Consider the following 26,534-nt stretch of genomic DNA (forward strand, 5'->3'; position numbering starts at 1 on the left):
TTTTTAAAGATTTTATTTTTCAGAGAGAGAGAGAGGGAAGGCACACATGCAGAGTGAGCAGCAGACAAGGAGAAACAGGCTCCCCGCTGAGCAGGGAGCTCGATGTGGACTCAATCCCAGGACCCTGGGATCATGACCTGAGCCAAAGGCAGACGCTTAACCAACTGAGCCACCCAGGTGTCCCTGTAAATATTTTTTTATTCAGTTTTTTATTTGTCTTCTTTTGGTTTATTCATCTCATAAGAGTTTTTGCCAAGGGGAAATTTAAATTTTTTTTAAAATTTTTATTGTTATGTTAATCACCATACATCATTAGTTTTTGATGTAGTGTTCCATGATTCGTTGTTTGTGCATAACACCCAGTGCTCCATGCAGAACGTGCCCTCTTTAATACCCATCACCAGGCTAACCCATCCTCCCACTCCCCTCCCCTCTAGAACCCTCAGTTTGTTTTTCAGAGTCCATAGTCTCTCATGGTTCGTCTCCCCCTCTGATTCCCCCCTTCATTCTTCCCCTCCTGCTATCTTCTTTTTTTTTTTCTTAACATATATTGCATTATTTGTTTCAGAGGTACAGATCTGTGATTCAACAGTCTTGCACAATTCACAGCGCTCACCATAGCCCATACCCTCCCCAGTGTCTATCACCCAGCCACCCCATCCCTCCCACCCCCCCACCACTCCAGCAACCCTCAGTTTGTTTCCTGAGATTAAGAATTCCTCATATCAGTGAGGTCATATGATACATGTCTTTCTCAGATTGACTTATTTCGCTCAGCATAACACCCTCCGCAACTTCTTCCTAGAAACATCACCAAAGGCAAGGGAAGCAAGGGCAAAAATGAACTATTGGGATTTCATCAAGATAAAAAGCTTTTGCACAGCAAAAGAAACAGTCAACAAAACCAAAAGACAACCGACAGAATGGGAGAAGATATTTGCAAACGACATATCAGATAAAGGGCTAGTATCCAAAATCTATAAAGAGCTTCTTAACCTCAACACCCAAAGAAGAAATGATCCAATCAAGAAATGGGCAGAAGACATGAACAGACATTTTTCCAAAGAAGACATCCAAATGGCCAACAGACACATGAAAAAGTGCTCAACATCGCTCGGCATTAGGGAAATCCAAATCAAAACCTCAATGAGATACCACCTCACACCAGTCAGAATGGCTAAAATTAACAAGTCAGGAAATGACAGATGTTGGCGAGGATGCGGAGAAAGGGGAACCCTTCTACACTGTTGGTGGGAATGCAAGCTGGTGCAACCACTCTGGAAAACAGTATGGAGGTTCCTCAAAAAGTTGAAAATAGAGCTACCATATGATCCAGCAATTGCACTACTGGGTATTTACCCCAAAGATACAAATGTAAGGATCCGAAGGGGTACGTGCACCCTGATGTTTATAGCAGCAATGTCCACAATAGCCAAACTGTGGAAAGAGCCAAGATGTCCATCGACAGATGAATGGATAAAGAAGAGGTGGTATATATATACAATGGAATATTATGCAGCCATCAAAAGGAATGAGATCTTGCCATTTGCAACGACGTGGATGGAACTGGAAATTTAAATTTTTATGTAGTTAAATATATCAGGCTTTTTGCCAATCTTAGAAAAAGTTACCTCACTCTGAGATGATTTGAAAGACCTCTCCCATTATTTATGGTACTTTCATAGTTTCATTTCAAACAGTGAAATCTTTGAATCAGCTAGAATTTATTAGATATGAATTCTAAGGTAGAGATATAATAATCTGTTAAATAAAGGGGTAAACTGAAGCAAGCTCAAATTACCAGAAATTGAGTTTATCTGGGAATAGCAGAGGAACTGCAATTCAGGGAATGCATACTCTAGCAAGCTACAGGCAAGTTTGTTAAGGATTTGGGGCAGGCTGTATTTATGGGCAAGGAATACAGTGTGTGGGGGGGTATCCAGCTAGAGTTCAAACAATAAATTCATTGGCTTGAGGATGGGGAGAGATTCTTGGTGGATGTTCATTGGTTAGGAGGTAAGTCTATCTTCTGTAAATCACGCATTTATGGGAAATCACTCTCAGTTCTTAAATTCCATGCTTCTAAAGGCACATGTGAGGTTCTCCATTTCATATCTTCCAGTTCCATTTTAGATGGAAGGAAATCCTTTCACAAACCTGTGTTTTCCCTTGATGGTTTACCTCGTCTCAATACCATTTACTGAATGAGCTAACTTTTTGGTGGTGATTTGAAGTGTCACCTTTATATCCTAAATTCCCATATACACTTTGGTTTCTTTCTACATTTCCTTTTTTGGTACATTGATCTGATTATTTGTGGACAGTAGCTCATTGTTTTAATTATTATTGTTATTATAATATGGCTGATATCTTAGCACTAGTCCTCATAGATCGATTGAGTCACCCAGGTGCCCGTGTCATGCCTTTTCATTGTCTTACAGCTTTCAGTCATGTTCTTAAGTTTTCTTCAAAAAGATCTGGGTATTTAATTTTTTTTTTTTTTGGTTATTATAAACGCGGCCTTTTTTTGAATTGCATCTTCTAGTTGGTACTTGTTATATAAAGCAATAGATTTTTTAAAAAGATTTTATTTATTTATTTGTCAAAGAGAGAGAGAGAGAGCACAAAGCAGGGGGGAGCGGCAGGCAGAGGGAGAAGCAGGCTCCTCACTGAGCAAGGAGCCCAATGTGGGACTCAGTCCCAGGACCCTGGGATCATGACCTGAGCCAAAGGTAGATGCTTAACCATCAGCCACCCAGGCGTCCATAAAGCAATAGATTTGTACATATTAACTTTGCTCCCAGCCACCTTACTGAATTCTCTTATTTCTGTATTTTTTGTAATAGTTTTCCCAGTAGGTTCTTTGGAGATTTCTGCATCTTCAATCATATTTCTGCAAATAATGGTAATTTTAGCACTCCCTTTTCAAATTATATAGCTTCATATCCTTTTTCTTATATACATATTTTGTTAGAACCTACAGAAACAAGTGTGGATGTTTTTGTCCTATTTCTGATGTTATTCCATACATGTCTGATATTTCCTTTGTTTTCTGTTGTGTTCCTTTCAAATGAACATTTATGCAGGATAATGATTTTATTTTTTTCTTCTAAATCTTTGCTATTTCCAAAATTGGTATGATGACATTGTAGTCAGGAGAAATAAAGTGAATGAGGAAATTATATAATATTGTAGGTGATAAGTACAGTGGAAAACAATTCAAACAGGGTATAGGGGAAGAAAAAATTTCCTTTCTTCCCTTCTAGATTCTTTGGTGGTCTAATAATAAAATGGACATAAGACAGATTAACAAGAGAAAAACAAATTTAATTGCATACATACAAGAGCCCAATGAAAAGGTGAGACTCAAAGAAGTGACCAAAGCAGGAGGCCTTTAAGCCTTTTAGACAAAGAAACAACACATTTAGGAAAAACTGACAAGACAATGGGGTTTGGGCTTGGGGATAGTGAATTGGTAAAGAAGTAACAAGGTTTGTTTATATAGTTTCTAGCCCTAAATCCCATCTCTGGTCATATGGATGTCTCCTACCCTCCTGGGACAGGGAGGACACCTTTCACATGGGAAATTTATCATCTCCTCTCATGGAGACAGAGGCGGGTCAGAGAGTTCTTGCATTCGCTGTTTCTCAAGTATCTCTAATTCAAAATAATCAATAAGCCAAAGTGGCATATTTTAGGGTGACAGAATATAAACCCCTATAAGGGTAAGGGAGATAGAAAGTGCTGAGTGTGGGGAAAGCTGTAGTTTTAAACAGTGGTCCAGAGCAGGCCTCACTGAGAAAGTAACATTTAACAGAGACTTGAAGGATGAAGGGTATATGGGAATTGATCATTCCAAGTAGACGGAACAGCAACTGCAAAGGTCTGAGGTGGGTTTGGGCCTCACAATCCAAAAACCACAACGTAGCTGAAACAGTAAGCAACGGAAGAGTAGGAAGAGAGGAGTTAAGGGTGGGAGGTGGGGCAGATTTTCTAGAGCCCTGGAGGTCACTGTCAGGCTTTGTTTTTTTTTCGTTTTTTTGAAAGATTTTGTTTATTTGTCAGAGAGAGACACAGTGAGAGAGGAAACGCAAGCAGGGGGAGAAGGCAGAGGGAGAAGCAGGCTTCCCGCCAAGCAGGGAGCCCAACGCGGGGCTCAATCCCAGGACCCTGGGATCATGACCTGAGCCGGAGGCAGATGCTTAACGACTGAGCCACCCAGGTGCCCCTCAGGCTTTGGTTTTACTGAGATAGGGAGCCCTTAGAGTAACAACATCTGATGGATGTTTTAGAAGAACCTCTTTGCTATTGTATTAAATACTGATGTTTTGGGAGTGTGTGTGTGTGTGTGTGTGTGTGTGTGTGTGTGTGTGTGTGTGTGTGTGTAGGGGGTGGATTGTGGCAGTTAAAAGCTAAAAGACACTTAAGAGACTATTACAATAATCCATGTGAAGAAGATAGATTCTGGATCTGTTTTAAAGGAAAAGTCAGCAGGATTTGCTGAGAGACTGTATGTGGGCTGTGAGGAACCATCACCATGGAGACAGAGAACAGCTCTGGAGCACAGCCCTGCCTTGGACATGTTATGTTTGCGATGTCCTGGACATTAAAGTAGAGCTCTAGATGAGGCAGTTGGGTACATGAGTCTGGAGTTCAAGAAGACCTGGCTGGAGGTACACATTTGTGAGTTGCCAGCTTGTAGACTGTATTAAAGCCACAAGATTACCAAGAGAGTAAGTACTGATGGAGAAGAAAGAGGCCTAGGGATTGAGCTCTGGAGTGCAAGGAGAAGAAAAGGAACCTGCAAAGGACACAGAAGAAGAAGCCAATGAGGTTGGAAGACAACCAGGAGTTTGCAGGGTCTTGAAAGCCAAAATGAAGAAGATGAATCATGGAGGGAGTGCTCAGCTGAGTCTACGACTGCTGACAGGCTAAGGAAGAGGAGACCTAGGCACTCATCCCTAGCTCAAGCAACACAGAAGGGCATTCTTGGTAACCTTGAAAAGAACCGTTTCAGTGGAGTAGTAGGGTGAAAAGTGAGACTGAATTACAATGCAGAGAAGAATTAGAGACAGGCTTCCTTGGTTTACAAATGAAACCGTTTTCCTTAGGAAACCTAGGGCAAGTTTTGAGATTTTTGTGATTTGTGATTGTCATATATTCAAGGTTTGTTTCCTTAAAAATTTAAGACTTACAAAACCATCTCTGGTCAGGTTGTGAAGTCACTAAAATAAGTCTTTTCTGTAAAATGGATGGGGAAAGAAGAACATAAAGTTCATTTCATTTGCCATTTGATTTTCTGAATGGTTACAGTACACAGAAGGTAAATTTTCTCTATAAGTCACATTTAAAAAAAAAGATTTTATTTATTTATTTGAGAGAGAGATAGAAAGAGAGAGCACAAGCATGAGTGGAGGGTAGGGGCAGAGGGAGAGGGAGAAGCAAACTCTCTGCCGAGCAGGGAGCCCGATGCAAGGCTTGATCCAGGACTCTGAGATCATGACCTCATGACATGAAGGCGGCGCTTAACGGACTGAGCCACCCAGGCACCCCCTCTATAAGTTATATTAACATAAGAGTGCTCCATGAGGTCTGATTTACAGATGAATAATCAAACTCATCAAACCCAATGATCGGTTTACTTGTTTATTGTGTTAACTTCCACCTTCCCTCTACTCCCACCCTGATACCATCATTAGAATGTAGACTCCACGAGAACAGGAACCTTTTCTGTCTTATTGACCCCTGAGTTCCCAGCACCTAGAATATACACTCCGGCACATGGGCAGTAATGAAATGCTAAGTGTTAAATAAAATCAAACACATGTTATGGAGGCATTTTTGGCTGTAACAACTGGGGGGTATGCAGAGGTATCCTGGAGCCAGAAATACTAATTAAGCATCCTACAATTCACAGGAGAGCCGCTCACAACAAAGATAATCCAACCTGAAATGTCAGTAGTACCAAGGTTGGGGAATGCTGCCTTAGAGGAAAGAGGAGAAAGAATTAGCTTGATTCATGTAAGACTTGGGTTTGAGTCCCTGGAAGAAGAAAAGGGCCTCCAGCCCTTTTAATATACCCTTTGGGTGTCTTAAAATTCAGTCAAGACACTGCTGACTCTCAACACAAGAATACATCTAATGTGGCTTTTAGCGATGCACTGGTGGGAGCTTTTTCACTAGTGCTGCAGCAGAGGAAGTCTACGCTGCAGTGTCTGCAGAAGAACACAAAGCAATGAAATATTTCCAACAAATAGAAACTGAGGACTCTCCTTATATATAAAAGAATATTATGTTTGTTAAGAAAAAGAACATCCCAGGAGAAAAATAAGCAAAAGACCTGACCCATACACATTCCAAAAGACTGACAAAAGGCCAAAGAATATGGAGGAAAATGCTCAACTTCATTAGTAGTCAAAGAAATGCAATGTGAAACAATGATGCATTTTTTTTTTAATCCATCAGATGGGCTAGAATGAAATAGACTGATGACACCCACAGTGGGTGAGAGTACGGGACAGCAAGCAGTATTGGTACAATTCCTTGGCAGTGGGATTTCAAATGATTTTTTTCCTTCTATTTTTCAACATTGCTCTTCTAAAAAATGAGCTTTTAACTTCTAAGTCATGATGCTGTTGTCATCTGAAATAAAATCCCCAAATTATAGAAATACATATTACCCATATATGCATACAGACTTTTCAATAAAACGTTACTATGCCTGCCCTAGTTCAGGGCCAACTCTTTCTGCCACCTAGCTTTCCTCCACATTGCACTGTAATCGGATCCTCCTGAAAATAAAACGGACTCTGTCGCTTCCTTGCTTGAAACTCTTTAGTGGATCCCATTCCAGGGGATCCCTCACACAGGCAACATCAGGGCACCCTCCCAGATCTGACGCTCTCCAGCTCTCCTCCCTGTCCTCCCTCACACTTTTGGTTCAGACTCGACACAGTGCCTGTGACCTTTGTAGCTGCCTTGCTTTACTCTTTAATTTGCCTGGAATTCCTACAGCCCCTTCCCTGCCAGGGCACCCTGACCTGAAGTTCCTACAGTTCCTTGGGCTTACAGGCCATTATTTCACTTAGCACAGAGCCTAGAAATCCTAGTCCTCTTCCTCCTTACAAACCAGGCTCTTCTTAACTTTTGTATCTGCCGTGCTAGCACACCACCTGCCTGGCGAATAGAATGCTTAACATTTAAAGTGCTTTTTCATTACCGCGTTCTCCTAGTTCTGATACTTTGTTTCATTTTTCTTATTGTTTGATATGTTCATTATTGAGTTTAGAAAATTCTTTGTGGTTCTACAGACATACATTAGAATCTGAGTATCCTAACTTTTTAACTGTATCTTTCTCTGTAAGCCAAAGTTCATCCTATAAACCTTAGAAACTGACTATAGACCCCAATTGCATTTAAAACTAAATAAGAACCATCTCCCACTGGTGTTTTCCTTTTGAAAAGGAAAATAGCTGAAGGCTGTTGGGAGGAGGTCATCGAGAGGACATGACTGCTAGTTCATCCATGAGCTGGACTTGGGCCTTCAGAGGCTGCTCACCCCCTCCCCTGTCCTTGGAATGTATATTCTGCCCACCGTTCGCACAGTGGGAGCTGGTCCAAGGACATACCTTTGAGAGAGCAGAGTGCTGTTGAGAGATCTGGATGGTATATGTGACTGAACCCAGTTAAGCCCTCTTTTTTTTTTTTTAAGATTTTATTTATTTATTTGACAGAGAGAGACACAGCGAGAGCAGGAACACAAGCATGGGGAGTGGGAGAGGGAGAAGCAGGCTTCCCGCGGAGCAGGGAGCCCGATGCGGGGCTCGATCCCAGGACCCTGGGATCATGACCTGAGCCGAAGGCAGACGCTTAACGACTGAGCCACCCAGGCACCCCCAGTTAAGGCCTCTTTATAAACTTTCATGATTCTGGCAGGCGGATGCAGGGATCTGCTCACCCTGTAGGCACCCAAGACAAGCCTTGTAACAAGTAAGTTCCCTTGTTTATTAAAGCCCCTACCTACCAGTCTGGAGGGGTCTGCCTCTTTCTTTGTTCTCTCCCAGCCCTCCATGTACAAGGGCCAGTTTCAGATTATACCCAGGAAGCTCCTGAGGAGGCTGCAGACCAACAAAGGCAGTTTATAGCTTCTTCCAGAACACAGAGACAGATTTCCAGAGAAGGCAATGGCTTTGAGATAGACTTATTAAAAAGAAAGAAAGAAAAAAAGAAAAAAAAAGAAGGGAGAGAAGATAAGTCAGGAAACTTGGATACAATCTGAATTTTAAAAAATATAATTTTGGCTTTAGTTTGTGAACATTGTCATTTTGAGGCCTCAAGGAGATTCCCTACAGGTGACATACCAACACTTTTACCTTGGTAGAAAGCTTTTAGAATGTCCCATCAATGACTAGATCTAAAGGAAACTGGTGTTTGCCCTCCTAAGTACCTGGATGTGACCAAATCAATACATCCCCTGCCAAATAGTTGTGTATAGCTTACGGGTTTTCAAATGAGGTCTTGATTATTCGGCTAATGACCAACACACATGATCACAAATGTCCCCTCCCATCCTATTAAGCTTTCTAGGGCAGTATATAAAGGTGCTAATGCAAATGGATAAATTAAAGGGGCAAACTAGGAAAACTGGGGAAATAATGCCCTTTACTCATCAAAATGCTTCATTTCCCCTGGAGAATTAGATATGATTAATATCTATATGCAAGTTTATATGACACCTTATTCTCATAATTTAAAAGTATACTCCAAGGGGGGCCTGGCTGGCTCAGTTGGAAGAGCCTGTGACTCTTGATCTCTGGGTTCTGAGTTCAAGCCTCACATTGGGTGTAGAGATTACTTAAATAAATAAAACTTAAGAAAGTGTAATTCAAGGCTAAAAAAGGTTCTTTTTAGACCAATGTAAAGCCACAGAACATACCTTTCTTGATCTAATCAAGGTATAGTCAATACTGAAACACATGGCAACTTTTTGAAGAAGGATTAAAATAAAGGGAACGTTCTCAAGTTTTCTCCAAAGTATTTCAGCTGTTGCCAGTGGAAGGTGCTGCTGATGTAACGAGCAACACTGGTCAGTCTAACACTGGTCCAAGTAATCTTGATTATCTTATTTCTGGAGAATGGAAAACTGTAGGAGTTTGCATAGTAAATCACCTAGTGAGACTGGTCTTACAAAGAGGAAATTCTCCATAAGAGCTACATGGGCCAAACTGTAATCCCATACCACACAAGCATGTCCAGTACATGAGGAGGCTCTGCAGGGGAAAACAACATTAACCATAAAAACTACTGACTTCTGTCATCACTTTAAGAGTGGAAAGAACTTATTTGATCAAACCCTTGTTTCAACCGGATCATCATGTCAGATTTCCTCCCTATAAATAGCCAAATTATTACCGGGTTCTAATGTTGGGCAAGAAGATGTTTAAACTATACCTTTGATCTTAGGATAAACCAGACAGTTAAACAACTTCAAAATGTGCAAACACATGTGTTTTCCTCGAGTTATCCGGGCTCTACGAAGTACCTTTCAAGTGACCCACAAGTCCCACCTACTAAACAGCCACACAGGTGAGAGCGAAATTCAGGCTTCCAACAAAAACTGTCAAATGTTATCTGGCCAAAACTGCCATTCCCGAGGACAGCTTGTCAGGTCATCCAGTCAGTCTTAGATTCCTCTGCATTCCTCTGCAACTGCTGTCCTGACCTTGAGCCTCTCACGCGCGACTAGGCGGAGAGTCGAGGTCAGAGGAAGTGAAAGTCAACAAGCGCTTACTCAGCAGGGCATTGTGTCGCTTCAGGTAGGCGATTATGTCTCCTTGCTTTTCAACGATGTCTTCTAGGCTTGAAATAGTCCTGCGAAGAATCAACATATTCACCAATACTCATTCCTCTCTTTGCAAATGGGTCCCCTCCCAGTTTTCAGTACAGCATACTGTAGTTGTGACTTTTTCTTAAGATGTTGTAAGCCAAGGTAATATTCCAAAATGAGATTCTTTCATTAGACTTGGTTTTATCCAGCTGAATGGGAGTAAGCAAATCAAACTTAATTCTAAAGGCACATATGCATAATCATAAACTCCAAGCGTAAGAATGTTTTCTAGATATCCGGGGCGGGGGGGGGGGGGGGGGGGGAGGAACCTTATAATTCTCTTTCTGTAGTCTTTCATTCCCCACCCAAAGCTTACCTGAATCCAGTCTCCGAGGTAATATTGCTGGGGTAAGCATAGATTTTTTCCTCTTCAAGTACATCAGGCTGTGGTTTGGCTTTATTAAATTTTCGAATTTTCACTAAAATAATAAAGTCATTATTGTCAGGTTATCTAATTATGAAAAAACTTTTACTTCCATTTTTTCAAATTATATTAATTGGCTATGCTTTTCAAGTAAGTTAATGCGGATAAAAATGCTTCATAAAGTGAATGAACAGGTTTGAATATTGAGGCACTCAAGCCTTTGAAAGTCTATGTGCCAGGCCTGAACTAAACACTGGGAACACAGAGAGTATCATTATTGTTGATGATAATAACAGCTATGATTTTTTTGTGAATTTAAAACACAGAAGAAGGCACAGGTGAACTCTTGTGCATGGACGGCCTCATCCAGTTCTCAGAATCACCCCCTGAAGTAGATGCCCTTATTACGCATACTTTCTACAATAAAGTGAAGCCCAGGGGAGTTAAATACGTAGCCGGGTTTCCAATCCAGGAATCATGACTTTGAAGCCTCCATTGTTGATACTACCCTATAAAAAGCGCTACTGGTCCAGGGAAAAATATAGATGATAACTCTACATTCCAAGACAATATGAAAAGAACCAAAATCAAAGCTTGCACAAGGAGCTGTGACAGCCCTGGAAAGCAGCCCCTTAACTAAGCAGGAGTGGGATGGGAGGGAAAATCCTGGAGAAGGAGGATGGTAGGGCGTTGAGTCCAGCCTTGAGGGAAACACGAGAACTAATCGCACAAACTAGGGGAAGAGAGAAGGATGTTTTAGGTACAGGAAGAGCCTGAACAAATACTTAGGACCTTGAGGAATGGTGTGGGTGTGAGCGCGCGCGCGTGCGTGCGTGTGTGTGTGTGTGTGTGTATGAGGGGGTGGAAAGGTAGGCAGGGAAGACGTGAGTGACTGGTGTTGCCATGTCAAGGCATTTAGATTTTGTCCTGAGGGTAAATGGGAGTCACTAGCTCACCATCATCCCTGAAGGGCAGGGCTGAGTAGGGCCAGCTCATGGAGAGCCTTTCATGCCACACCAAGATTTCAGATTTTCTTCCTTAGGCCTTTAGGAAAACTCTGAACAGGGAAGTTGTTAATGATCAGAGTTATCTCTGAATACAATTACACTGGCAGGAGGAAGGAATACGAATTAAGAGGACAGAGGAAGGGAGACCAGTAACGTGCCTGCTGGAATCATCCACGCAGGATGTGAGGAGCGTCTGATCGAGGCAGTGGAATGACAGAGGAGAGGAGACAGATGTGGGAGGCAGGCAGACTGAACACGACTGATAACTGAGGGAGGGAGAGTGAGGTGGAAGGAAGAATCCAGGACGACAAAAAGGTCAGATTGAGCAAGAGCTGCGGGCTGGCACTGTTAGCTGAGCTAGGGGAGGAGGGACAGGATGGGGGAAGGTTTGGAAGAAGAGAAGGATGTCCAGGTCCCTTCTGTCTTGCTACACTGCAACGCCCGGATGGAAATGATCACCAAGCAGGTGACTATAAAGGTTTGGGTGGCTCTGTTCATCTGAGGGCTGCCCCCTAGTGTGTAGATGCGTAACTTTTAGTATGTAGAGAAAAAGGACGTGGGAACGCTGAAACCTGCCAGTATTAAAGAGGTGGGGAAAAATCTGTTAAAAGGGAATGGAAATGAATCTCCAGAGAGGAAGGAGGAGAACCGGGAAAGAGCAGTCAGTGTTCACTGCCAGAAAGGTGAAGACATGGAGAGGACCCAGGGGATGTGGCAGTTTGAAGGCCACTGATGAACTTGGCCGTTTGTGGGGATAAGTGATGTTATGGACTGAACTCTGTTCCCCGAAAATTGACATGTTGAAGCCTCATCCCTGATGTGACTGTCCTTGGGGATAGGGCCTTCGGTGAGGTAATCAGCATTAAATGAAGTACTAAGGGTGGGGCCCTGATCTGACAAGAGATACCAGGATGTGCTTGCACAGAGCACAAGGCCGCGTGAAGACACAGCCAGAAGGCAGCTCGAGAAGAGAGGCCTCCAGAGAAACCAAGCTTGACCACACCTTGACCTTGGACTGGCAGCCTCCAGAACTGTGAGAAAATGAATCTGTGTGGTTTTAGTCACCCAGTCCAGGTACTGCACTGTGGCGGCCGCAGCAGATGACTGCAATTGGGGGGGGGGGGGGGCGTGGCAAAGAGGCAGAGAGCAGACACAGTGAAGGCCGCTGTTCCCCACCTCTCAGGGGTGACAACAGGCCAGGACAATTCGCACCTCTGGATAATCGTTAACTGGGCTGGGGCTTTGCCCTGCCTGAATAATAACTCTGGGACGGGGCTGGAATGAGTAGTCAGTTTCCACCAGAGTGGCTACAAGGGGGGAGAAAGCCAGGCTGGAGGCTGGGACTGTCAACCGGGACTGAACACGAGAACTGTATGCGCCGGGCCTCATGATGAGGGGGAGGGGAAACGGGTTAGACTCCGGCACCACATTTTTTAAAAGCTCCACATGCCATTCTTTCCCTTTTTATAACAACTTTTCAGATATAATTCACGTATCATGCATTCACCCGTCTAAAGTATACAATTCAATGGTTCAGTATTTCAAATTGTGCAACCACCTCCACAGTCGATTTTGGAACATGTTCATCACCCCAGAAAGGAACCCGGTATCCATCAGCGGTCATTCTTCATTTGCCTCCTGCCCCCAACCCCAGCTCTAGGCAACCGCTAATCTATTTCCTCTCTCTATACGTGTGCCTGTTCTGGGCATTTCGTATCCACGGACTCATACAATAGACCGTCTGTAATGGCTGCTTCCACTTAGCATAACGTTTTCAAGGCTCATCCACATTGTAGCACATATCAGTACATCAGTCCATGTATTCATTCCTTTTTAGGACTGAAAAATATTCTATCGTATCGATCAAACACATTTTGTTTATCTCTTCATCAGTTTATCCTGACATCAATTAGATGGTTTCCCTTTGGGCTATTATAAACAGCGCTTCCTTGAACAATCGTGTACATGTTTTCGTGGCGATGTCTTGGATATATACGCGGAGTCACGTGACACTCTCTGTTTCTCCTTTTGTGGAACTGCCAGGCTCCACATATGATTCTAATGTGCGCTCTCAGCTGAGAACTGGGCTCAAGAAGCTGAAGTGAAGAGGTTGAAAGTGAGAAAGGTGGGAGATGTGCAGAGGGTCCGGCAGGAAGGAACAGGAGGAAGCAGACAGTATGATGCCAAAAGAACCAAGCGTGCCCTGCACCTAGATGCCCTTGACTTTCAGGTATGGCAAGAAAGTGGGAAATGAGAAGCACCTTACGGCTTTGAATGGCACAGGCACAAAACCTGAGGTGCTACAGCTCACAGGTTAGAGGTCACAGACTGAGAGCCTCGGGGCTCCCTCAGGGAGAGCGCTCGACAAAGGAGACTATGGGGCCCCAGTGAGGCAGGCAGGAAACCAGGAAAGCCAGAGGCCCGGAGCAAGTGAGGGGTACACTGCCAGGAGGTAAGCTGAGTCCAAAGTCATCCAGTAAAGATGAAGGCCGAGAATCGAGACTTATGCGACAGCTGCCAGTGAATCCGAGTTGTTCGATGTTCACATCGTAGTTCTCGGAAATGGGATCTTCCCCATAATAACTCCTGAACAAAGGAAGAAGCTTGGAACAAGTGTAAGTTTCTTGAACCGGGGGACAGGAAATAAGGGCTATACTGTATTAAAGTAAAAGTCAGGGGACAGAAATAAAAGACACCACAGTCTGACAAAATAGAAAGGTCTCCGTGGTCTTTAAAACAGAGCAGCATTTTACAGGCCACACGTCAGGCAGCAACACCAGTTCCAACCACTCCTTCCATCACGAGCCAAGGACAGCGGGCAGCACACTAGGACATCAAAACACTAAAAACGACAGGTGCACTTGTTCACCACTTACATTTTCTTTCTGTCTATACTGAACCTCTTACAGCTTCAGAGCCGTGATACCGGCTGATACAAGGCTGGTAACTGAGCGCCATTACTTGACTCTCTTGCTTATTTTTTTAAATGAATGGAGAGCTAATCAAATTTAGTATCTCAAAACTGTTTCAGGCTTTATTTTCCTAGTAAAGCAAATTAGTGTTCAATGAGAAGGGTCCATCTTGGTTTCTAGAGATTAACTACTTAAAATGCAAATAAACTAGTCAAGGTTAGGTTAGGATTAGTACATCAAAGAATCACGTCCTCGAGTCACTATCAATGTTACCAAACCCACCATCTTTTAAAATCATTTCACTATAGAGAAACAAGAAAAATCCATACATCAGGAAACCAACCTTAAATTTTCTATGACACTGAACAAAAGCAACATTGTCTCTAGATGCTACTCCCTAAATCTCTCCTGTCAGAACCTATAGTACATTTAAAGGAACATTATAATTTAATAAGTTAAGCTTACTCTTGAGGATGTGGAGATTAGACAGTCATACTTGAATCTTCTGAAGAAATTCAATATTTGCAGAAACCCTAAGTTTATAATTATAATTATTATAAACCTGTCCTATGTAAACCATCTATTTACTTTGTGAATCTGAATACCAATTATCAGGTTTTCTTACAGTAGGAAGCATATTCATTTGAGATTTAACAACACAGTTTTTAATGGTGTTTTTATTCAGATAAAAATTTTAAAATTAATGTAAATAAAGATGAAATATGCTACTAAGTCTTTGAGTATAGAATAAAGCAATTCTTTTTAATTAGGAAGACAATATACTAAAATAAGTGGAAAAGAGTAAAATGAAAGAAAACCCTTTTTATTTAAGTTTAGGTGTCATGTAACTATTTGTGTCCAACTGTAAAAATGAGTTCCTGTCAGGATTCTTGCAATACCTGTTTCCTTTGCCTCTTATACACTCTCAGGGTTTTGTCTTTTTGTTTCTAACATTAGCTGTCTTATTTATATATATATATATTTTTAAAGATTTTTATTTATTTGACAGAGAGAGACACAGCGAGAGAGGGAACACAAGCAGGGGGAGTGGGAGAGGGAGAAGCAGGCTTCCCTCTGAGCAGGGAGCCCGATGTGGGGCTCGATCCCAGGAGCCTGGGATCATGACCTGAGCCAAAGGCAGCCGCTTAACGACTGAGCCACCCAGGTGCCCCAAGCTGTCTTATTTATAATTAATTATAAATGCTACAGCAAATCCTTTAAAAAGTACAGTAAGTCCTAGAGAAATAAATCTTGGACTACATTTTAACAGTATTAATTTCCCCTTATTTACATGATGACATTCACATGATCTTCAGAATATTGTCACCTCCTTCTATGTCACAGAGCATTCTATAGGTATTACAGAAAATACTACAAGAAGGCTTGCACCCCTTGTAGTAAATGAAAGTTGTAGAGTACTAAAATAACAGGCTAAGTGAATTCTATATTCAGATCTCAACTATGACCTCATTTACAGCATTTGACAGACATGTTGTAGATTGGAACTGATCTCAATCAAGGTTAATTCAATATTCATTTGTCATATGGATCACTTTATGGAAATAGCAAGCTGTTTCTTATATACTGAAAAATTAACCTTACTTTAAAACTAGTCTCATTCTTTTCTAGGAAGTTAAGTGGGTGATATACATTTATTTTTTTAAAGTGAGGTACAAAATGTAATCCTCTCCATAATTTGGCTCATCGTTAGCTGATAACTATAGAAAAATTTACAAAGATCAATCAATAATGTGACATTCAGGGCGCCTGGGTGGCTCAGTTGGTTAAGCGACTGCCTTCGGCTCAGGTCATGATCCTGGAGTCCCTGGATCGAGTCCCGCATCGGGCTCCCTGCTCGGCAGGGAGCCTGCTTCTCCCTCTGACCCTCACCCCTCTCATGTGCTCTCTCTCTCTCTCTCATTCTCTCTGTCTCAAATAAATAAATAAAATCTTTAAAAAAAAAAAAAAATAATGTGACATTCACATTTACAAACTAGTCACCCCGTCCATATTCTAAACACTCTTCTGTAGGCCTAAGGAGATGCACAGACAAAAAAAAAAAATCAGTAAAATGAAACATAAGCTGAGACCCATGTGACTTTGTCCTTCATAACAAAAAGAAATGACCTCTTTCAAAATGGATACACAAGATACTTTATTGTCACAAAATAACTGTTATGCAGTGCCAGAAAATTAGCTACTATTTTGGACAGGTTTTACTGCATGTCAATATTGCAACAGGAATGAAATCTAGATTTTTCCAGGGCTTGAATTTTTTTCTGTTAAAGTATCCTTCCATCTATTTTTCATGTTAACATATCTAAAGTTTACTTTATTTTTATTTTTTTTTTAAGATTTTATTTATTCACTTGAGACACAGAGATACAGAGAGAGAGAGAGAGAGCATGAGCAGGGGGAGAGGCAGAGGGAGAGGGAGAAGCAGGCCTCCCACCGAGCCAGGAGCCTGATGTGGGGCTCGATCCTAGGACCCCGGGATCAGGACCCGAGCTGAAGGCAGACGCTTAACCATCTGAGCCACCCAGGCGCCCCTAAAGCTTACTTTATTTTTTGAAAAGATTGTTTATCTTAGAGGGAGAGAGAGATTCCTCAAGCAGACTCCCCGCTGAGCACAGAGCCTGATGTGGGGCTCGATCCCAGGATCCTGAGATCATGACCTGACCCGAATTCAAAAATCAGCCACTTAACCAACTGAGCCACCCAGGTGCCCCTCTAAAGTAAAGCTTACTTTAATTTTACCAATGAGAGTTCTGAGAGAGAGAGACAGAGAGACAGACAGAGAGAGACAGACCAACAGACCAACCCTCAGACAGCTCTAAATTTAGAAAATGAGTTCATAAATGGTTTATCCTAAAGCAAGTCCGGGATAAATGCAGTTTTGCATGCATTATTTATTTATTTACTTATTTTGTATTTCGTCATTTCAAATTTAAATGCCAGACTTACATCTCAGTTGCCTTTGAAGAAGCAGATGTTTGTGGGCCTTTTTAATTTTTTTGTTTTTTTTTAATGATAAGGTGTCACTTGACTTGACAAAAATTAGTTGATGACACAAATTTAGGAGCATCACTCACTGGTATCTTGCTGTTGGTTTGAAACTGAGGAAGTTTGGATGTGGTCAGTAATGAAAGGTACAGGGGCTAAACAGGCTCGCAGCTGCTAAAGAAGCCTTGCCACGAAGATAATGGCCACGCTTCCCATTATCAGGGATGAAACAAGCAGTCAGAGGTCTTTAGCCCAACAGTCTCCTTATAATTCTCACCTGTGTAAACGAGCAGACACGTCAGGGAACAGATGAGTTCCAGGGCCAGGATGGCCAGGATGAGGTCAAGATACAACCTGCTGGGCTCCGGGAAGGAGTGCTGCACGCACAGCACGAGGAGGAGAGCCGTGCTGCCTGAGGAGGAGAAAGAAGCGCGGGGTTAGCAGAGGCCCGTGGGGGCCCACACGGCAGGGGCAGGCGCGCACCCAGGCCCTTCTCTACTGAGCAGCGAAGGAAGCTAAGGTAAAAACCCCAACCTGCTGCTCTCTTGAGGGAAAAACCCCAACACGTCTAAGAGTTAATGGTGCCTCCAAAATACAATTACGTAAGAATCTGGATTTTCTTAAAAACTAAGAAATGATTTTTTGCTCTATAAAATGATTAACAATGGCATTGTGTGGAGTACCATGTGCGTTTAAAAAGGGATGCAGGGGCTCCTGGGCGGCTCAGTCGGTTAAGCGTTCGACTCTTTTTTTTTTTTTAAAGATTTTATTTATTTATTTATTTATTAGAGAGAGAGAGCATGAGAGCGGGGAGGGTCAGAGGGAGAAGCAGACTCCCCGCCAAGCAGGGAGCCCGATGTGGGACTCGATCCCGAGATTCCAGGATCATGACCTGAGCCGAAGGCAGTCGCCCAACCAACTGAGCCACCCAGGCGCCCAAGCGTTCGACTCTTGATTTTGGCTCAGGTCATGATCTCAGGGTCATGGGATCGAGCCCCTTCTCGGGCTTCACGCTCAGCATGGAGTCTGCTCGTCCTTCTCCCTCTGCTCCTCCCCCTGCTCTCTCTCTCTCTCTCTCAAATAAATAAACAAATAGGGATGCAGTTTTTAGAAATTTGCATTATCCCAGTTCTTCAGACTCCAGAGGTACTTGAGGACCCTCATGGCCCATTTTGGTCACATAATGTAACAACAGAGAACTGCACGGAGGTTAAGAATGTTGCAGTTATGGGGACCGCCTGGGTGGACATCTGGGACACGCTGCTGACTGTGGACAAATGACCTGACACCTCTGCTCCTCAACTTGTCTGAAAAATGGGAATGGCAGTACCTTCCTCACGGTGCTCTTGTGAGGAATAAATGAGTTAATATGTGAAAAATACTTAGAATGGTGCTTGGCAACTATTTGATAAATATGAACTGCCCCCCCACACACACACACTTAGCCTATCTATTATTTGGTTTTGAAGACCATTAGCCTTGTTCTGTACTTTTATTTTGAAAAATACAGCATAGAAGAAAAATAAAATTCTGGAGCAAAGAGGCTGGGTCTTGCCATCGTGTAGGGTATGACTGAGTCTGTCACAGGGACCTGCTTGGAGGAAGGGTTGTACGGCGGTGTGCCTGGGATTGTGAAAGATTACACGAAGCAAAAATTATTATTATTATGTAAAGATTTTATGTATTTATTTGTCAGAGAGAGAGAGAAAGAGCACAAGTGGGGGAATGGCAGGCAGAGGGAGAAGCAGGCTCCCCGCTGAGCAAGGAGCCCGATGTGGGGCTCGATCCCAGGACCCTGGGATCATGACCTGAGCTGAAGGCAGATGCTTAACTGACTGAGCCACCCAGGTGCCCCGAAACCAAAATTATTATAATAATGCTGATGATACCTACCATTTATTGAATACCTACTAGGCACTGTTAGTTCACTTCTCCCTACAACAGAGTTTGTGTGAGAAATACTATTTCCCCAATTTTATACAGAGAAGATGTCAGGCTAAAGCTAATCACTATCTGACAATACTATCACCTGCCATTGAAACAATGGTTACACTCATCTGATTAGCTGGACGTTCTATGTCTTCATGGATTTACCTTTTTATTCTTCATATAAGAAAAAAATACTTAAAGAAAATAGAAACAAGGTTAATACCTGCCCTAATCTCTTTGGTTTTCTGGGTCCTTATATGAGCAACATAAAAGTGATGCCATCTGTGATTAAAATAAGGGTCCAATTGCTTAGAAACATTAAGTGTCATATGTCAGCAAGAATTTCAAAGTGAGGGCGCTGGGGTGGCTCAGTCGTTAAGTGTCTGCCTTCGGCTCAGGTCATGATCCCAGAGTCCCGGGATCGAGCCCCGCATTGGGCCCCCTGCTCGGCCAGGAGCCTGCTTCTCCCTCTCCCACTCCCCCTGCTTGTGTTCCTGCTTTGGCTGTCTCTCTCTCTCTGTCAAATAAATAAATAAAATATTAAAAAAGAAAAAAAAAATTTCAAAGTGAGCGGAAAGGTAAAGATCAGACAATCCCTTGGTGGGCCTCAAAAATACTATTTCCAGGGGCATCTGGGTGGCTCAGTCGTTGAGCGTCTGCCTTCAGCTCAGGTCGTGATCCCAGGGTCCTGAGATTGAGCCCCGCATCGGGCTCCCTGCTCCGCGGGAGGCCTGCTTCTCCCTCTCCCACTCCCCCTGCTTGTGTTCCCTCTCTCGCTGTGTCTCTCTCTCTGTCAAATAAATAAATAAAATTTAAAAAAAAAATACTATTTCCAGACCGCTCACTTGAGAGACTGAACATTATTTTGGTCATAATGCATATAAGGTCTTTAAGTTAAAAATGGGTTTTGGTGGGGGCGCCTGGGTGGCTCAGTCCTTAAGTGTCTGCCTTCGGCTCAGGTCATGATTCCAGGTCCTGGGATCGAGCCCTGCATCGGGCTCCCTGCTCCGCGGGAAGCCTGCTTCTCCCTCTCCCACTCCCACTGCTTGTATTCCCTCTCTTGCTGTGTCTCTCTGTGAAATAAATAAATAAAATCTTAAAAAAAAAAAGGGTTTTGGCTTTTATCTTTGTGGGTGGGAGGAAAGGTTATAGTGACATCTCCTGGCCAAAAACAAGTACTACACAACAGCCGCTGAACATACAAGCCAAGGTCTTCCTCAGGGAGCAGTAAAAATGTCCCCCCTTTCGTGAAGAGTCAAAATCAGCCATCTCTATAAAATGCTTCTCTGTTATCGCAGGGCCCTGCAGCTTCCACTGAGAACATCACTGAGCGGATGAACTCGCAGCTTGCCCTTTAAATTCTGTAAAGCTGTTTTTCTGGGAAAAAAATTAATTTCAAATCTGGTTTCAAAATGTCTAAAAGTACTTATTCCGGACTCAAACTGAAAAAGAGGGTCTTTTAAAAAGGTAGGAACTTTGAACACCAAGGCAAAAATACCTAAAGAAGTTCAATTTAATTCCATTCAGCCTTTAAAATGTTTGCAACAATAAACAAAGTGGGTACTAATGCAGCTAAGTCCTGTACGGACTTTCTGACCTTGCCTTCATAAAGTGTTTTTCAAGTTTTCCATTTTGGATAATGCATTTTATTATATCACAGTCTCTCACTGAAAGAAAAACACTGAACTTCATTTAAAGTAAAGCAATTTCTTCCTCTTATCCTCCAAGTATCAAATAGCAACAGCATTTGTATCGTCTTGAGAGGATTAAGATGGCTCATACCAAAGTGGGGGGTCTACATTACACACAGAGGCAGATACGTGGACAACATGTTCACAATGACGGGGGGCAGAAAATGCCACCCCAAAATACACTTTCTAGGCGTAAGGATTATTTTAAGCTGATTATTATTATTATTATTATTTTTTAAAGATTTTATTTATTTATTTGACAAAGAGAGAGACACAGCGAGAGAGGGAACACAAGCAGGGGGAGTGGGAGAGGGAGAAGCAGGCCTCCCGCGGAGCAGGGAGCCCGATGCGGGGCTCGATCCCAGGACCTGGAATCATGACCTGAGCCGAAGGCAGACGCTTAACGACTGAGCCACCCAGGCGCCCCTTAAGCTGATTATTTTTAAGAAACAGCGGACACAGGTGGAGCTCTGAAAGCTGAGTAGAATTTACCCTTTTGTAAGAGACAGGTACAAGGGAAAACTACAGGCCTGTCCTCTCTGTCCAGGAAGAGAAGGAAGATTGTAAATTTCTAGAAACAATTATCCACAGAGAAGGCACAGACTTAAATCTGCGTAACAATCTCACCGTTGTTTACAGAGCTTTCCTGGTAACCTCCCGTAACTCCTCCAACCGCCTCACCACATCTCTAGTCTCTTGGGCTAGAGATGGTATTTAAGGTGGTGGCGTGGCCCATTTTGGAGAGTTACTCAGTTTTCTTGGGTCTCTCCCATGTACACAGGAGGTATGCATGTTACTAAACTTCTTTTTATTTTTCTCGTTAAGTTTTTATTACAGTGCAGTCTCAGCCAAAAATCTACCTAGAAGGGTAGATGGACATTTTTTTCCCCTCCCCTATGATAACAAACACACATGTCAAAGGAATATTAAGACTATATTGGGGCGCCTGGGTGGCTCAGTCAGTTAAGCGTCTGCCTTTGGCTCAGGTCATGATCCCAGGGTCCTGGGATCAAGTCCCGCATTGGGCTCCCTGCTCAGCGGGGAGACTGCTTCTCCCTCTCCATCTTCCCATGCCCTGCTGTGTTCTCTCTCTCTCTCTCAAATAAATAAAATCTTTAAAAAAAAAGAAAATTAAGACTATATTATTGGGAAAAGTTTTCAATTAGCAATCAGTGCACCTCGGGTAAACCTCATTGGCTACGATACTGTCCCTTCAAGCCATTAAGGTGATCCAAATTTTAGTGGCCACAACACACATCACTCTGACAAACATGAGAGAATGTATTTGATTATAAAGTCAAACCTCACATTTTCTTTCTGCTGGCATTTCTGCCACGCAAGCAAGCCACAGACAAGCTGAGCCAGACTCACCGGTTGAGTGTATCATCAGTGCAAGTCCTTTAAGATGCCTTGTGGATAGGTAGATCGTGTTATAGCCTCGGTTTCTGACTCTGTTGTGGTGGTACTGGATGTAGCGTTCAAGAAGGAAATGCAGAATCCACAAAATAACTTTTCCAAGGATTATGACTGTCTGAACTTTCAATGGGTTGATATAGTTTCCTGGGCACTTGTCCTCAATTGGATTAGGGTAAGAGCAAAGTACACCTGTTAAAAATGCTAAAATGACAAATACAACCTGGCGGAAAGGAAAGCAGTAGGATTAATATTCAATATTTGGAATTAAAAAATGATCACCATCCCAGCACATACTCATACCTATGACTTTTGCTATCCTATTTTTATAAATGAATTTAAAAACAACTTTTTTTGCCATTTTACAAACGTTTTAAACAGAAAATTTGGAGAAAACTTTGCAGAAAATTTGGAAACAAATCACAAATAAGAAAAGTCACCCTAAATCCCATCTAACAGAGATGAGTACTTAATGTTAAACAATTTCTTGCCCACTTCTTTTATTGAAGAGTAAAAACAGTTAATTTAGTGCTTCAGAGGTAACTAATAAAAATCACGGTTTAAAAAACTTTATTTCTAGTTTCAGTTTTAAGAGAACAAAAATAACCATCCAGTTGGATTGACAAAAAATTAAAAGACTGGTGCCATAATACAGGCAAACAGACATTCTCATATATTGCTACTGGTCTGGGAATAGATGTGGAAAAAGAATTTGGAAGCATCTTGACTCAGTAATCCTGTCTTAAGGACTCTACCCATCAGAAGTAAAAGCACCAGTATAGAGGGTTCTATGGATATGAATATTTACTGCAGGATTCTCTATATTTGCAAAAAACTGAAAATTGCCCCAAGGATATGTGTTCATTCCTAGCAGAATGCCTGAATAAATTACGATACATCTACTTGTGGGGCACCTGGGTGGCTCAGTCGTTAAGCGTCTGCCTTCGGCTCCGGTCATGGTCCCAGGGTCCTGGGATCGAGCCCCACATTGGGCTCCCTATTCCGCAGGAAGCCTGCGTCTCCCTCTCCCACTCCCCCTGCTTGTGTTCCCTCTCTCCCTGTCTCCCTCTGTCAAATAAATAAATAAAATCTTAAAAAAAAAAATTTTTTTTTAAAAAGATAGATCTACTTGTATAACAGAATATTATTTGGCTATAAAAGAATTAACTAAATCTCCCTGTAATTTGGATGGATGTCTGTATGTTAAGATTAAAAGAAGTTGTAGAGTAGTAGTTCAAAGTGTGGTTTACAGACCAGCACAATGAGCATCACAAGGGAACTAGTTAGAAAGGCAAATTCTCAGATCCCACCCCAAACCAGCAGAATCAAAAATCTCTGGGGGTGTCACCGAGCTATCTAGTTTAATAAGCCTGCCAGGGAGTCTGTCGCATGCTGAAGTACGAGAAACACCTCTGCAGAATAATAAATACAGATTATCCCATTGGGGGATGGGGAGAGGAAATGGGGGAAATCCCTTTATATATGTACTAATCTTTTTGTGTATATATACATATATATGTATGCATATATATGTATACAAAATATATGTATGATATATATAAAGGTATAATATATGCCCAGCACAGAGCCCAACACGGGGCTGAACTCAGGACCCTGAGATTAAGACCTGAGCTGAGATCAACAGTTGGTCACTTAACTGAGTCACCCAGGTGCCCCTCTTTTTGTATATATTTGTACGAATTGAATGAAAGGCACTGAGATACACCCATTTATTAACTTGGGGAGAAGGGCTGAAGCAGAGAAAAGGGAAGATACGATTTTATCTTTGTACACTTTGGTAATGTTTTACTTGTAACAATAAGGAAGTTATTTTGTAATTTAAAAAATCAAATAAAGAAAAATATAGCATTAGTATTCATCACAAAACATTCAATAGCAGGCAATCCTAGCATATAATAAATCTATTTAAAATATATGTGATTTGTCTGAGCAATTTGCCAAGAGCAGTCATATTTGCTATGGCAACTCAAGATGCCTATTAGCATAAAGGAAAATTTGAAAGGTCAACAAATTCCTTATACTGGAAAACACTGTACATTGAACCAAACTGATCCATTTTATATAAAGTAGCATACAGATATTTTTCTTGTTTTTTTAAGTTTTTACTTAAATTTCAGTTAACATATAAGGTAATATTAGTTTCAGGTGTACAATATAGTAATTCAACAATTCCATACACCACCCGGTGCTCATCACAAGTGCACTCCTTAATCCCCCTCACCTAGTTCACGCATCCTCGCCCCCTCCCCGGGAACCATCAGTTTGTTCTCTATAATTAAGAGTCTCTTTCTTGGTTTGTCTCTCTCTCTTTTTTCCCCTTTGCTCATTTGTTTTCTTGCTTAAATTCCACATGCGTGAAATCACATTGGCATTTGTCCTTCTCTATTTTGCTTAGCATAATACTCTCTAGCTCCATCCATGTCGTTGCAAATGACAAGATTTCATTCTTTTTTATGGCTGGGTCATATTCCCAGCCATAAAATATTCTCTTTTTTATCCATTTAACAACTGAGGGACACTTGGGCTGTTTTCATAATTTGGTTATTGTAAATAATGCTGCAATAAACATCAGGGTACATGTATCCCTTTGAATTAGTGTTTTTGTATTCTTTGGGTAAACACCCAGTAGTGCAATTGCTGGATCATAGGGTAGTTCTATTTTTAACTTTTTGAGGAACCTCCATACTGTTTTCCACAGTGGCTACACCAGTTTGCATTCCTACCAACAATGTAGGTGGGTTCCTTTTTCTCCGCATCCTCGCCAACAGCTGTTGTTTCCTGTTACTGATTTTAGCCATTCTGATAGGTGTGAGGTGACAGGTCACTGTAGTTCCGATTTGTATTTCCCTGATAAGTGATGCGAGGCATATTTTCATGTGTCTGTTGGTCATCTGGATGTTTTCTTTGGAGAAATGTCTGTTCATGTCTTCCTGCCCATTTTTTTAATTGGATTTTTTGGGGGGGTGTTGAGTTTTCTAAGTTCTTTATGTATTTTGGATACTAACCCTTTATCAGGTATGTCACTGGCAAATATCTTCTCCCATTCTGTAGGTTGCCTTTTAGTTTTGTTGTTTCTTTTGCTGTGCAGAAGTGTTTTATTTTGATGTAGTCTCAATAGTTTAACTTCTGTTTCTCTTGCCTCAGAAGACTTATCTAGAAAAAAGTTGCTATGGCCGATGGCAGAGAAATTACTGCCTGTGCTCTCTTCAGAGTTTTATGGTTTCAGGTCTCACATTTAGGTCTTTCATCCACTTTGAGTTTATTTTTGTGTATGGTGAAAGAGAATGACGCAGTTTCATTCTTTTGTATGTTGCTGTCCAGTTTTCCCAACACCATTTGTTGAAGAGACTGTCTTTTTCCCATTCAATATTCTTTCCTGCTTTGTCGAAGATTAATTGACCATATAATTGCGGGTTCATTTCTGGGTTTTCTATTCTGTTCCACTGATCTCTGTGTCTATTTTTGTGCCAGTACCATACTGTCTTGTTCACTACAGCTTTGTAATAGAGCTTGAAGTCCGGTATTGTGATGCCTCCTGCTTTGCTTTGCTTTTTCAAGATTGCTCTGGCTATTCGGGGTCTTCTGTGGTTCCATACAAATTCTACGATTGTTTGTTCCAGCTCTGTGAAAAATGCTGTTGGTATTTTGATAGGGATTGCATTAAATGTGTAGTTTGCTTTGGGTAGTATAGACACTTTAACAGTATTTGTTCTTCCAATCCATGAGCATGGAATGCCTTTCCATTTCTTTATGTCATCTTCCAATTTTTCATCAGTGTTTTATAGTTTTCAGAGTATAGGTCTTTCACCTCTTTGGTTAGGTTTAGTCCTAGGTATCTTATGGGTTTTGGTGCAATTGTAAATGGCATTGATTCCTTGATTTCTCTTTCTGCGGCTTCATAATTGGTGTATAGAAATGCAACAGATTTCTGCACATTGATTTTGTATCCTATCGAATTCGTTTATTTTGGTGGAGTTTTTCAGGTTTTCTACATAGAGTATCATGTCATGTGCAAATAGTGAAAGTTTTACTTCTTCCTTGCTGATTTGGATGCCTCTTCTTTCTTTTTGTTGTCTGATTGCTGAGGCTAGGACTTCCAGTACTATGTTGAATAAAAGTGGTGAGAGTGGACATCCTTATCTTGTTCTTGGCCGTAAAGAAAACCTCAGGTTTTTCCCATTTAGGATGATGTTAACTGTGGGTTTTTCAGATGGCCTTTATTATGTTGAAGTATGTTTCTTCTAGGCCTATTTTGTTGAGGGTTTTTTTAATCACGAATCGATGTTATACTCTGTCAAATGTTTTTTC

General features: G+C 41.8%; 1 protein-coding gene and 1 pseudogene across 5 annotated transcripts in view; both read right to left on the bottom strand.

The window, feature by feature from the left end:
- TMEM192 (transmembrane protein 192) overlaps positions 1-26,534 on the bottom strand; it is a 40,784-nt gene that overhangs the window by 3,834 nt on the left and 10,416 nt on the right. For 2 of the 5 annotated variants that reach the window (XM_078069412.1, XM_078069413.1), the window contains 4 exons: positions 22,164-22,428; positions 17,450-17,584; positions 10,203-10,305; positions 9,791-9,870 (listed from right to left, as the gene is read on the bottom strand). In XM_078069412.1, coding sequence (XP_077925538.1) covers positions 9,791-9,870; positions 10,203-10,305; positions 17,450-17,584; positions 22,164-22,428 — 583 coding nt within the window. The other 3 variants (XM_036112132.2, XM_036112133.2, XM_036112135.2) reach the window with 3 other exon arrangements.
- LOC144381435 (U4 spliceosomal RNA) lies at positions 21,905-22,012 on the bottom strand (annotated as a pseudogene).

This window comes from Halichoerus grypus, chromosome 3, assembly GCF_964656455.1.
Source record: "Halichoerus grypus chromosome 3, mHalGry1.hap1.1, whole genome shotgun sequence".
Lineage (NCBI taxonomy): Eukaryota > Metazoa > Chordata > Mammalia > Carnivora > Phocidae > Halichoerus > Halichoerus grypus.